Source organism: Pleurodeles waltl, chromosome 5, assembly GCF_031143425.1.
Source record: "Pleurodeles waltl isolate 20211129_DDA chromosome 5, aPleWal1.hap1.20221129, whole genome shotgun sequence".
Lineage (NCBI taxonomy): Eukaryota > Metazoa > Chordata > Amphibia > Caudata > Salamandridae > Pleurodeles > Pleurodeles waltl.
This window is the reverse complement of record NC_090444.1, coordinates 706,390,057-706,404,048: the sequence shown is the minus strand read 5'-3', so window position 1 is coordinate 706,404,048 and position 13,992 is coordinate 706,390,057. Positions and strand designations below refer to the sequence as shown.

At 42.6% G+C, this 13,992-nt stretch overlaps 1 protein-coding gene across 2 annotated transcripts in view; it reads left to right on the top strand.

Moving 5' to 3' along the window:
* LOC138295976 (uncharacterized) overlaps positions 1 to 13,992 on the top strand; it is a 567,359-nt gene that overhangs the window by 15,046 nt on the left and 538,321 nt on the right. The window contains exon 2 of one of the 2 annotated variants that reach the window (XM_069234664.1): positions 9,333 to 9,452. The exons of the other annotated variant lie outside the window; for it this stretch is intronic. Within the exon in view, the coding sequence (XP_069090765.1) occupies positions 9,333 to 9,452 (120 nt within the window). The remainder of the gene's footprint in view (positions 1 to 9,332; positions 9,453 to 13,992) is intronic. 2 annotated transcript variants of the gene reach the window in all.

Genomic DNA, 13,992 nt, shown 5'->3' with positions numbered 1-13,992 from the left:
TGTGCATTTTATCAAATCAATCTCTATTCCAAAAAAATGATAGCACTGTGTCGGGTCCTACTGTCTTCGCTTCATCTAATGGTAAACCAAAATCTGCCATCAGCCCTTAAAATCTAGCCAACATCCACTGGTAATCTGCCGAGCTCGATGCACCCATAAAGAAAACAATCACCCAGATCGTGAGTTATTGATGTAATGTCAATCACAAAAATAAACAACCACTGCAAGTAAAAATGAAACTTCTCAAACAGAGCGCAAGTCACTGAACAACCCATTGGTAACGCTTTGTCAACAAACAACTGGTCCTCATCTTACATTTTGAGCAGCTCAAAATCGTCCGGGTGACTCAGCAGCAACCAAAATGCTGACTTGATGTCTCTCTTATCTGTCTTCACACCCGCACCAACAGCTTTGACCAGCTCAAATGCCACATTGACAGAGCCTTAAGTCACTGATAACAAATCCTCAGAAATGAAATAATCTACTGATTAGACCTCCAGCGATGACAAATGTTTGACCAGGTGAAACTCTCCCTTCCCGTTCTTTGGTACTACACCTATCGGAGACACACTCAACTTATCCAAAGGCCAGTCTTCAAATGGCCCTGCTATCCTGCCATATTGAACTACTTTTGCCAACTTATACCAACCTACTTCTGAATGCTCTTTGGCTGACTGCAGACTTTCCAACCATGTTGCCTCTTGGAACCTCGTAACCCAAATGAAAACCAACTTCAAAGCGTGTTTGCAGCAAGTGAACATCCATTCTGTTCGTGTAAAGCTGTAATCAATACTGAATGTGTACACACTTAATTGGCATATGAGCCTTTTCCTACCAGTCCTCTACCTTCCCTGCTTCCTTTCTACGAATGTTGCTGTCAGAGCCCACCCTGGGACCCTTGACCACCTAACATGTTACTTCCGCACTGTGTGAGTGGGCAATTTGTCACGCACTTCAAATAATCATAACTGAATTTATAGTATTCCCACTCACAAAATATCTTGTTAAAAGCCCAGCAAGCCCCTCCTTGCAGCAGATGAACCAAACCTTTGAAAGGGCCATATCAGACTGGCTGTCTGCTAGCTGCATACACAATGGGTGCTGGCCTCCTGGGAGCCATCCACTGCAATCAGATATCTTTGTCCAGCATCTCAGATGACCCTTCTGCATCTTCCGACAACCTTGGCCAAAATTCCTCACTCAAGCATATCCCCCAAACATGATTTGTGCCTTCTGTATTACATCTGTATATTGAGGGCCACACAACTGTCAGGGTGTTCCACACAGTATACACTAGCATAGGTCAAAAAAGCTGATGTCCGGTTTCCAATAGTTGCTAGCAGCCTTGGTCTCCTAGACAGTTCGTATTGTTTCTCCTTTGAGTTTTATTTGGCTCCCACCTCCCTGTGCAGTCATTTACCCTACTTTAACACTCATCTTTTTGTCACCACATTCAGGTAGGCACCCTGAGGCTTCATTATCCCCATGGATGGCAGCATTTTATGTTTAACCACCTTATGCTCTTTTTTTTGTCCTTCGCTTTTACTTCCCTTCCATGCTATCCTCATTCTGCTTTACACCCTCATCTTCTTAATACCTGTCCCCTCTGTGCCCACGCCCTGGTCCACCACATATCGACCCTTGAATAACCTCCACCCTGTTGAGTCTTCGAACAAGTTACCCACTCCTTTTGAAATCAACTCAGATTTTTCACTACTTTTGTATTCTTACCTGGACTTATTGTTGGGGGCCCCACCAAAGTCTGCCATCCTACCAGTGACCTGGTCTCCAGTGCTGTAAGCAGTTCCATAGACATTGTTGTCATTCACATCTCTTCATCCTGAAAAGTACCAACTTCTGCTGCCATGTTACTCATTCCCATATTTCCCTGTGCCCTCAAGTCCTCTGACTAGCAATGCCATATCAGTGTTTCAACCTCATCTTTTCCAGCTCCTCCACCAACTCACTCTCCTCCCATTCTTAACCATTCCTATAATCCAACAAGGTCTCCTCGCTTTTTGGTATTTCCCACTGCATCTTACTAATCCTTAGCATTTCCCTGCTACCAAGAAGCCTATCAAACAATTTTTGCAGTCTTGCAGATAACCTTCTTGATAAGGAGGCCGGCCCAGACCTTCCCTGTCTTGCATCACAATCATCCAACACTACTGTCAGACCAGCCATCCTGGAACGTGCCATTTCTTCTGACTGTGGTAGGTGAGCCACACTGGACTCTCCCAGCTTGAATCCTGTATCGCTTCTGCTTCGCTTATCTGCCCTGCTGTACAGGCCCAACATGTTCTCATCTGCCCCGGTTCACCTATCTTCACTATCGCTCCCACTATCCTTGTCACTAGGTTCACACACCCACCTGCCTTTTCTTTCAAAACTTGCCTCTGCCTTCCGGAATACCCCAGTGCTAGTCCGCGCTCTGTTTTCAAATGTAGTTCCTCCCTTCCATTCTTCTTCTCTAGGCAGCTTTGTACTCTCAACCAGCCCTCTCCTATGCAGTATTCTTGTATAAACCCTGACAAACCTTTTGCTGTTTTCTCCCTTTGCAGCCCCTGCAACACTTCCCTGTTCTCCCCCACTCCTTACTGTCACTTCATTCTATGAAAGCAGACACACTTTTTGGGCTGGCTGAGAGGCTCTGCTGTCCTGCATCTTTCTTCATGCCCCTGGTAGCCTGGCACCACGTTGAAGTCATCAAGGCATCTGATGCCTCGTGTACCCTCTGTGGTTGTGCCACCGCCACAGTCCGAGTCTTTCCTACATAACCCCTGCACTTCGCCCACTCCAGTTCGTCCATGCGCACATTACAAATGCTAATAAAGAAATCGTTCAAGTGAGACTTGTGTTCTTTGTTCAATTATGGAAAAACCTGGCCATGTTTTATTCAGCATGCATGATCACAGTGCCCAGTCATAAATCAATATGACAGGGCCATAATCCAAGTTTAGAGTGTCATAAATCATGTATGCATCATATATCATTGTTGTAGGATCATAAATCATATACAAGTGACAGGTCATAAAGCATACATTGTTGATAGGTCATAAATCAGAGTTGTCACGTCTCAATCCAGTCCTATCATCTGCTTGTCCTCCTTTATCGCACCTTTTTGTTGTTAAGGCAATCAGACATGCCTCTTTGGGGATCAATAAGTTTCTTGTTGGTTTAATTCTGCTTTTGAGGGGGATATCTTCTTACTGCTATTCAGGCCCGCATTGCTGCTTTGTCTGTGCATTTTTGTACCCTGCTCTCCGTCTAGCTGGTCTGGGCTGTAAGTGCCATGCTCTGCTTGCTCCCCCTGTCGGACCCACTGACCCTGCCTTAAGGCATCCTCAGTTGAGTGTTGTTTCTTTGGGATGCTGGCTTACTGGTGAGTCTCCTTAACCAACAAATGTCCCCCCTTTTTACCGCCACCACTGCAACAAATGCTGCTGTTTGGGTGTGGGTGGGTCTTGAAATCGTGCGTGCTGCCCCTGCTTATTTTTTTTATGTGACCTGGCAAGGGGGGCAATGTGCCTTTTATCCCCTGATACCTCTTCGGTGTGCGATGTACTTCTCCCCCATTGGAGGGTTCAAAGGGTTACCCGTTCCCTCATTTGACCATTCTCTTTTCACCAAACTTGGCCCGCTTTTGGCCATGTGGGGAAAGTAGGAGGCACCCACCATTTGATGTAGCTGCCGGGCGCCCAAAAAGCTGGTAAACCGTGCCTTACGGGTCTATAACGGCCATTGTGTCACAGACCCTTGATGCCTGCTTTGAGGGTGGCCTCTGCAAATGCAGCCACTAACCCCTCCGCCCGGACCATCTTCAACTAAGACTTTGCTGGTAAAGGGACTGCTGAAAAAAAACTCCTCCATTGCACTATTCACCTACTTAAACCTTAATAGTTCAGCCCTGATAGGGTATGTGAATATCCTCAGCCTCTCTTAAACATCTCCAAATCCCTGAGGTCGTCCTGCTCGTTTTAGGTCAGGGTGGCGAGCATGCTAATACCACTGGCACACCCCCTGCGCTAATCTATGCAGCAACATGTCCGGTCCCGTGTCCCTGGTACCAGCAGATTATCCCTCCCTGCTTCCTTCAGCACACTAATATCTCCTCAATACTAAGCTCCCTCTCTCATTGGATATTCTTTAGAGCTACTGCTAGCACTAACCTGACAAAAATTGTGCAAAAACTACACCTCGGCACCCCAGCAGCTGCCTTGTCACATGCTAATTGCAACACTAACTCCTGTGCTCTTCACGTTTTTGCTCCTATAACCCCATCCACTAGGCTGCCCCACCAGCTGGTGTCTTGACAGTCTCCTGGACTGCACCACCCAAGTCTCCCCGTGGGCAGACAGCAAAGGTCACCTGCCTCCCAAGTATCCATTATAATATTGTTTCCTTCTTTGGACATATATATATATATATATATATATATATATATATATATATATATATATATATATATATATATATGTTTTAATATGAATCCAATGCTCTCTATGTTTTGAAATGTTGAAAATATCCTTTCGTTTTTAAAGGATTTGCAGGCGTTTAGTGCTGGCAGGCGGGCGACGCTTCCCCACCATAGAAGAGGAGCGGCCGCTGGTGCGCACCGTTAGTCCAAAGAGCACATGCATTTGGTGATGACAGGCATCCTTTCTTCATGAGCGTATTTGGAGTACTTCCTCCATGCACACAGGGCCAAAGATCACATTGAAAATTTGGAAACTGCATAACTCAATACCTCAATAGAGACAAGCTGGTCATGAGATGTGCAAACTAAAAGATTCAAATTAACCAGAAAAATCCCCATAGATATCACCTTTTATTGAGGTTGTATGAGTCAGCCAAGATATTGGGTAAGCCAGGAGAAAATTCTCCTTATCAAAACGCAAAAACAGGCCTTAAGAAACTTACAAAAGAAATCTTGCAACACACAAGGCACAAAATGGTCCGTGTGATACATGTGGTTCATAGGTAAATGTGACAAAAACGGTTTATGAATGGATGAGTTTGTAGAATGTGCGGATTCTATTGTGTATTTTACTATTGATGACCCTGCACTATCGTTGTTAAATGACACCTGGGAAAGAACCACTATTATTTGACACTGTGGAATTCATAGAATTAGTGCTGTCTGATATTTGTCTTGGAAAAACAATGGAACTAAAATATCCCTTCTGGACTACTCTGAGGCTCTAAAAAAAAAACATTAGATAGACACATTTAGCGAAAGCTATATTTGTCTGAAAGTGGTCAGAAAATTTCAAGGCGGTACTTCCGAGGATGTCTCTGAATCATTTGGAGGCCAGGAACCTGTAGGCAATTGCTAGTACTCTCAGTGGAATGTATTAATGAGGGGATGAAACTGATTATGTGTTGCGCAAACATGACAGTGTTTTTGAAAATGTCCAGCTGGACTGAAAGGATTTGAGCATGCCTTATGTGTAAAGCAAGGTGCGGTCCCAGTGAAGCACACATTTACATATGTGTCTTTGACCAGAAGCAAAGAACTGAGCACAGGTCTGGGCTCTGTGTTGACCAAGGTGTGAGCCTTCAATTTTATTATGTCTCATAGTAATTGCACGCAAATGGATCAACATGCTCTGTGTATATATTGACCTCGGGTGTGAACAAGACATTATGGGAGGAAGGGCACCCCATTGGGTAATTTAATGAAGTGTGGTGACCTTGTGCTGAACTGGATCTCAGTTGGACATATCAAATTGTAGTGCGAGCAGGAGAGACTCTAGGGCCCGTATTTATACTTTTTTAGCACTGCATTTGTGTAATTGTTTGATGCAAAAGCGGCGCAAACGTACAAAATTCAATTGAAATTTGTAAGTTTGCGCCGCTCTTGCATCAAAAAATGCGCAAATGCGGCGCTAAAAAAAGTATAAATATGGGCCTCGGTCTATGACGGTAGCTGTCACTCAGAAAGGTTTTTTCAGGTTTAGAAGCATGATGTTGGGCATAACGTCAGCAGCAGATGGAATTCAGTACATCAGGCGTGAGATATTCAAAAGCACTTGAGAATAATTTTTTGGTATACAGTAAAAAATGAAAGGGGTATGATTGAAGACTGAGGCCCATATTTATACTTTTTGACGCAAAACTGCGCAAACGCATTTTTGCCTCTCAGATTATAGCGCCGGCTTGCGTCATTCCACAGAGCCAGCTGGGCACCAAATTTATGGAATCCCGCAAGCCTGTGCAAAGAGTGGGCTAGTGTCTGGAAAACTGATGTTAGCCAGGTGGTGTTGGCGATATGGGGGAGAGGGGTTTTGCATCAAAAAATGACGTTAGGCTGGTTAGAGGCAAACAGTGCCTTTAACCAGCCTAGCGTCATTTTCTGACACAAAACCATCCATACCACATGACTCCTGTCTTATAAAAGACAGGAGTCATGCCCACCACCCCAGTGGCCAGCACCCAGTGCCAATTAGGGGGCCCATTTCAGGGCCCCCAATGGCACTTTAAACATTTTTTTAAAGTACTTACCTCTACTTACCCTACTTACTTGGGATGGGGTCCCTCCATCCTCTGGTGTCCCTCTGGTGTGGTTGGGGGTGTTCCTGGGGCTTGGGGTGGGCACCTCTGTGTGTATGACCATGGAAGTAGGTCCACATGTCCCCTAACGCCTGCCCTGACCCAGGCTTTAAATATTGTCACTAAGCAGGCCTAGCAACAATATTTAGGCCTGCTTCCTCTGTGCACCTTTTTTGCAAGGGATGATAAATATGGCGGTAGGGCCTTTGAGTCATTTTTTGGACAGGAACGCCTACCTTGCATCTCATTGGCGCAAGGTGGTTTCACGCATCCCAAAAAATGACTTTAACCCCAATATTTTGATGCTAGATGGGTCTAGCGTCCAAATATTAATATGGAGTTAAGTTTGCGCTGAATTTGCGTAAAAACAATGACGCAAATTCAGCACAAATAGAGTATAAATATGCTCTGAATGCTATGTTGAATTCGCTATAGGCTGGATGATTGGGATTAGGGAAGCATAAGGACGTGTTCAGCAGATTTGAAATTGAGTGTCAGTAGCACAATATGGTATCAAACTGAGACCTGGCCCTTGAAGGCTATTGAAAAAGTAGCACCACCAAATGACAAGGCAGTTGTTGTATTTTATGGGAACGTGTTGTTTTTACAGTAAATTTGTGAAATGGTCCACTGAACACACTAGTAATTAATTTACGTGGGGCAGAGATCACCAAACTGATTTTCTTATTCAAAATGTTTTATTTAACAGTTGCACGTAAGCATCAGCAACTGTATAAGCATTTGATATAGCTGTTCACATGGTATTCCACTACACCGCCACTAATATTAAAAAAGCCAGTTATGAAGTTCTTATAATATCGATCAAAATATCAAGGAAACTCTAAAACATTTGCGGATAAGGTGAGTTATAAATAAAAAGGGAAAGATCTGTGTTGGAGAGAAATCATAGCGAAACATTGCTACAACTGTTCTTATTGTTACTGTTGAAAACGAATCATAACTACACATTGTAGAGTAGGCAAATGCGACCAAGAATAAAACTATCATTATACCTTACGGGATATCTTATTCAAAATGGCTATGATAAAGTCCAGGAAGATAAGTTATTTTTAATGGACAGCAATTCCAACCTCCACATTTGGGTGACGGCTGAAATGGGGGGAGAAGTGAATCATTTTTCCCCAGTCAGGTTTTTCTTTTCTATAAATTGCAATGTGTAAAACGGTCTATACTGGATTATGGAGATGTGGTCTGGGTGAAGTTGTTAGTTGAAGAGGGATGTGTTGAAGTGTGATCTGAAAGCTCTTGTCTAGAAAATGGAAGGAAATGCCATAGAGTTGGAGAGCAGAGTAGTGAAAAGTGAACAAGCTCGGATAAATGTCTGACGAGGTTATGTTTGATGGTTTTGGTGATCTAAACTCTGTGAGGTGAGAAATAAATGTTTGGCCATGAGTGAACCAGAGGGGCCAGCCAATGTGAGGTAATCTCGGATGATTCAATGACTTTGTTCTTTCAAGAGCATTAAATGTTCATTTCATTTTTGTTTTCTTTTCTGTTACGCATTTCCTGACCGTTGTGTTTCTGTTCAGTACTTGTTCATGGCTTTGTAATGTCTGTAGAAAAGAAGCGGTGGTCTGTCTAGTGCTTGTCTCTGGATAGTTCTATGTGGGATAATTGTAACGTTGTTTGGGTGTTGATGTGGTGTAAAAGGTAGATTTTCAAAATGTGAGACAGTTGATTGAGAACTGGAGAGACAATTGATGGGCCTCCAGCTGGTAAACGTGGTGGTCAGTTAATGTGCATAGTCTGGAACTGATTTGTATGATTTGTACTCAAGTTTGTCTCGCATTCCATTCTTTGCAATTATGTCCGCCAATCTATTCTTTAGGTCTCCCTTACACAATTAAATAGACGCATTTTGTGATGCTCGATTTTCTTGTCTTCTGTTCTTGCAGTGTGCTTTCATTTAGGGTAAAGTGTGTGTGTGTCTTTTTTGCGCGTCTCAGGTTATAATTCACAACGAGGCTTGATTCAGCCTTTGACCACTGAGAAGGCATGTTTGTAGCATGTTTTAGGGTAATTAATTCCTTATCCTATTCATGACATGTGGCATAGTGATATCACGTGATATAACAACAAGCTGTCATTAGATGGACGTGCACAAAGTTTCAAATCTGTCATGAGAGAACAAAAGGAACCTTTTAATTCAGGGGCTTTTGTGATTTCCATTTTGAAACCACTTACTAGGGGATGTCCTGTATACTGCCCTTCTGTTACGCTCGTGCAGAGAATTAGGTCCGTTAAAATATTTATTTAATTACTGGTGAACCCCTGATTAGCACAGTATGTGGCATTAGCGTGCAGTGAGGATAGTTTCTTTAATTGGGCCCATCCAACTATTGGTGGAATTGAAGCACTGGTTGGTTAGAATCAAAAAGTGACTGGATGAAACAAAATGAGAATTAGGGCACCAGACCAAATTTAAACTTTAACTGGAATACAATCAGCAAAAATTAGTAGAGCCCTTGGTATTTGCAGTGGTGCCATTTTGGTTGAATACCAATAGTTTGGGTGCTTTTTCTGGTGCCACACCTCTTCAGCATTAGTCTTGTTTCGTGCCTGACCTCCAAACAAACATGTTCTTTTAATTTAGGGAGAAGGGTAATTGATTTGTAAATCCTCTGAATTAGTGGTGTTGATAGCTAGGTGTGCATGTTACCCTGTGTGCAACACTCTGAAGCTGAATAAGTAGTATTTTGCAATGCATTAAGCTTTTTTTGTGCATTAGTAATTGCTCTATGTACTGTTGCATCACACAGATTTCGAGGAGTCACCGCTTAGCAATGAATCCCTGGAAGCCCTGCGAACCCTGTCATTTTCAGAACTTCCTGATCTACAGCAGTCAGCCGCCTTGTACTATTTGCATGTCAGTCAACACTGTGAGTATGTGCTCGTCTTAGACTAATCGGTGATGTTTTTATTGTCTGTTGAGCTTTCCCTGATGTGTCTGGGATTCTGTTACTCGCAAGTCACCTCATTGGTGTTAGGGTTGACTGTCCTATTGAGGGAGAGTCAACCTGAGTTGAAAACAAAGAGAGGATGGGGTGACACTAATAGCTTTCAGGGGATTTCAGTTGTACAGGATTCTCCCTCCTGCTGTGGGATGTGTGTGAGGTGAATGTTCCTCACTGTGAAGTTGAAAAGTTCTGTAGGACAAGAGAACAGTATAGTCTTCTGACTTAATATCTGTAATAGGAGAAAAATAATCCTGAAAGTACACAATACCTTAGCACTATACCGAGTTCACTACTATTGGAAGGACATGTTCTTGTGTAGGTATTATTAGAGCACAAACCTGAACACTGATCATTAGAACTCTGAAGGATAGGCAAGAAGCCTTATTCTGTGCATGCCTGTCAAATTTCCCTTTCAAAGTTAGTAAGGGAGATTATGGTAGTGGGAGCAGTCTCCGTAGGTACTGCAATTTCAACACGCTTGCTTTATTGGGCCCATTTTCCTTTTGAACTCTTCACATACACCACTGATGCCAGTAAAAATTTTGAATGCTGTCTAAGTCGAGAACTATAGATGAGCTAGAAAGGAACTAAAGTAATGAAAGCTCACAATTATCAGCTTCCTCTAGTCAAAAACATTTTGACCTTCTTAAGACTTTTCCGCTTTCTCTGTTGCAATGAAGTTTGGAATTTGTAAATTTGCTATAACTCTCGCATAACTTATGTTATAAGTCAGACACAGCATGTCCAGTATTTGGCATTCACTATTAGTATTAGTTGTAAACTCAAGTCGGGATACTGGACCTCTCTTGCTGTGGCTTCTCTCCACTGGCACACCATTGAATCAGATGTGAATGCCGGACATTCTTCCAGTGCAGCCAAAAACAAAAAAAGTTCCTTCTAGCTGTCTGAGGCCAGTGGCATGGGGGTGTTCCCCACTATGGTTTGGAAAATGCAGGTCTGGTGGCATCTCTGTGGATGTCCTTTGAGCAAAGCTGCAGAATGTACAACCGCGGATCTGAAATTAGAATCAAGTGCTATCTCTTTCGGTAAGTGCTCTAAAATATTGCTATTCTTTGAATACCATTAGTAATTCACTGGTAGGTAGTGGTTGATCTGTTTAACTTTCTAGATTTAACCTTCAAGGATATATCTTCAGTGCTCCTGGATACTCGTGTTATTTACCTGGTGAGGGGCCTGTAATACATATCAGTACCTGGTGTGCTGCTGTGCTGCTGTGCTCAGTGCTCCTAGTGGCAGTACCAGCTTTCATCCTCTGTTATTTCTCACTCTGCTTGCCATATTTCTGCCCCTCAGCCAACAGAGAGGACTAATCCTTACTCAGTGGTAATGGAAGTACCATTACTGGAGCGGTGCAGCTGCTGCTGTAACTTTTGATGCTGCTGTGAACAGAAAACTAGCTAACCGTTCAAAGTTACTGTACTACGGTAACCTTGTTTTCGAGGGGACTACGATCATGACTGCAAAAAAGAGAAGAAAAAAAAGACAAACCACTCTATGTTTATTCTCCTGGTCTCTGAAATTAGACTTGTTTTCTTGCGTTTCCAGGATACTGTACATTTGAAGGGTGAATGGGTTGTCTTTTCATAGAAACACTCGGAGTTACAGCAGGACCTACATTGCTCATCAATGAAGCCGCCTCTCAACACTGAAGCTGCTTCCCATTAGCACTTTGTAATGGATGCACCTGCTAATGTTTCCAAGGATGATTTCTGGAACCAAAATGTTGGACCATATATCTCTAATACAAAAATAACTTCACTGGCTTCCTTTAGAAGTCAGAATAACATTTATGTTTAGGTTCATCACATACAAGGGTATTCACAGTCCACATTTGAACTTTCAAAAAGCCTATTTTAAAACCTCTTGTGGTGCAAAGAACTTGAGGAATATTGATAAGCTTGAATTGGATTCCAAAACATTCATCTCCTACAAAACTGCCAAACAGCCTTTCTCTGGTGAAAGCCCTGCCATCTGGAACTCCCTACCAGTTGATCTGAGATGCTGTAATGATGCAGTGGTTCTTCACCTGTGGCCCGGGAACACAAGGGGTTCTACAAAGCCTATTCAGGGGGTCCTCGACTGCTAAAAAATACATAACATTGACAGATTAACAAAGTATATGTCAATAAAGAACCAACATGTAAACCTGAACATGTTAAGTAAATGTGAATGAATTTGCACCTGAAGCCTAAAAAGTAAGCTGGTGTCCTCATATTTCTTTGTAGGAAGAGTGCAAGTGCTTCAAACATAATATAATGTGATAATGAGTGGCCTCAGTTCAGGTTGGAAAGGTCACAACGTCCTCATTGAAATTAAAATTTAGATGTTTGACATTTGTTTGTAATCAGTTGGATATTAGTTTGATGAATATTTGCTTCTGTAATTGTATGTATTGTTTAGAGGTTCAAATCATTGAAACTGCTCAAGCTGTGCTCCCTGGCTTCCAGTAATGACTCAACGGGTGTCCCTGGATTGCAATAATGGTACAGTAGGGGTCCTTGATTCTAGTAATGATTAAGTGTGGGTCCACAGAAGTCAAAGGGTCAAGAACCCTTGTTCTAAAGACCTTATCCAGTTTCACAACGCACTAAAAATGACTTGTTTAGCGTGCATCTAAGTTAATTTCCTTTACGAACTTTGTGCTTACTGTCTCCACACCTCAGTCTCCTTTAACCCCACCATATCATTCCTTCATCTCTTGCCTATTTCCCATCCTACTCCACTCTGCCTTTTCTTTCATCCTAAAACTGTAGCTCCTTTCTACTCAAGGACTCTGGTCAGAAGTTCTCCTGTTGCTTCCCTCCTTATTACAATCCTCTAAAGCCTCCCCTTAAATCCAATGGTTACCCCCGCTTGCCCATTCCTTTCTTCCTTGCTTTCTACCTGGGGTCTGTTCACCTCAAGTTTGTCCATTATTCACCTTTTCCTAAAATGTCTCTGTTACAGTTCTTTGTTAATCCTAATCTCCAAATCTTTCTGCCTTCTTCCTTTTATCTACCCTCCCACTCATCAGCTATGCACCATTTAGAGACTGGTTTGAACATTTGTCATTTTTTTCATGCCGCCATTTACCAAGTCTGCCTGTTGTTCTGTAGTATAGGGTGATGACACCTACTCTGTTCTATCGTGCCTTATAAAAATGAGAAACAATAAAATAAGGCTTCAGCAGCTTTGCAGTCTTTTTATCTTTGTAGAGTACCTGGGGTGCTAATAAACTTATTTTCATTACTGGTGGGACAATAACTGGCGATAATCACCCTCTTCATCACACTATGGCCCTCGATTGTGACCTGGGCCCATAATTGAAAGTTGAGGCACTCATAATTACTCATATAACACTAAAAACACGATGTATAAAACACTCCTTTATTCACAGTACAGAGAAAAGAAATGAATGTTAGCACAAGCAACTATGCACAGTCCTTCCACAAAGCACATTCAATTGCAACCTTTGTAAGTGTAGTGATTCTAGTGGTTACAAAGGATTACGTGTCACAGGTTGATTTGTAGCTTTGGGTTGAATATTAGTTAGGAGTCACATGTGTCATGGTATATTATTTTATTGCTTTTTATGGCTCTCATTTGCAGTGGCTAGCACGAATACTGTTTTCTGAATCCAGTTATTTACTCCCTAAATGTAACAACAATTTAAAAGCAAAATGTATTTTCCCACTGCTTTTATGTCACCAGTCAAAAATGTTCCCTTCCCTGGTGTTTTCCTGTATTATCAGTTTCTCCAGAGATTCGAGCAAAGTGGTGGAAAGGCAGATGATAATCCCTCCCACCTTCACCTGTCTCTTTCGGGTCTCCAAAGACCTGAACAAAGAGGGAGAAAGCTTTCGCCAGACACCAGCTCTTTGAGTCTCTTCAGACTCGCACTGACAGGGCATTTCGAGTCTCTCTGGTACAGGTCTCAGAGAGCTGTCATCACACTTTCAGATTAGAAGGGAGGGAAGGCACAGAGGTTAGTGAGGGAGGATGACTGGTCACCAGGTATTTTGTTTTAATATATATATTGGTGAGGTGGGAGTCATTGACCAGAGGTTGGTTGAGAGAGGAGACACAAGGTTTTCTTTCTTAATTTGTGTTGTGCAGGGGATATTAAATGCCAAGGTGGGTACGGGTAGGTGGCAACACACTAGGTTAGTTATTTATGAATATTTGGGAGGATCTTTGCATTGCATGTTGAGAATAGGGTAGGAGAGAAACGATCACATGGCAAGATTCTAAGCATACTATGTAACAGGGAGGACAGTGCAAGTAAGGCCATCTTGTGCATGGTTCCCCTCCCCCTCGTCTCCTCTACCCCTGCACAGCTGATGAGACCAAGGGATAGGAGTTGGGGTCCATACATAACATATAATTTTAGATTCCTGAGTGATATCATAAACTACTTGAACTTCTCTCTTGTCGTGTGTTAGGTACCACTCAAAGTCCCTAA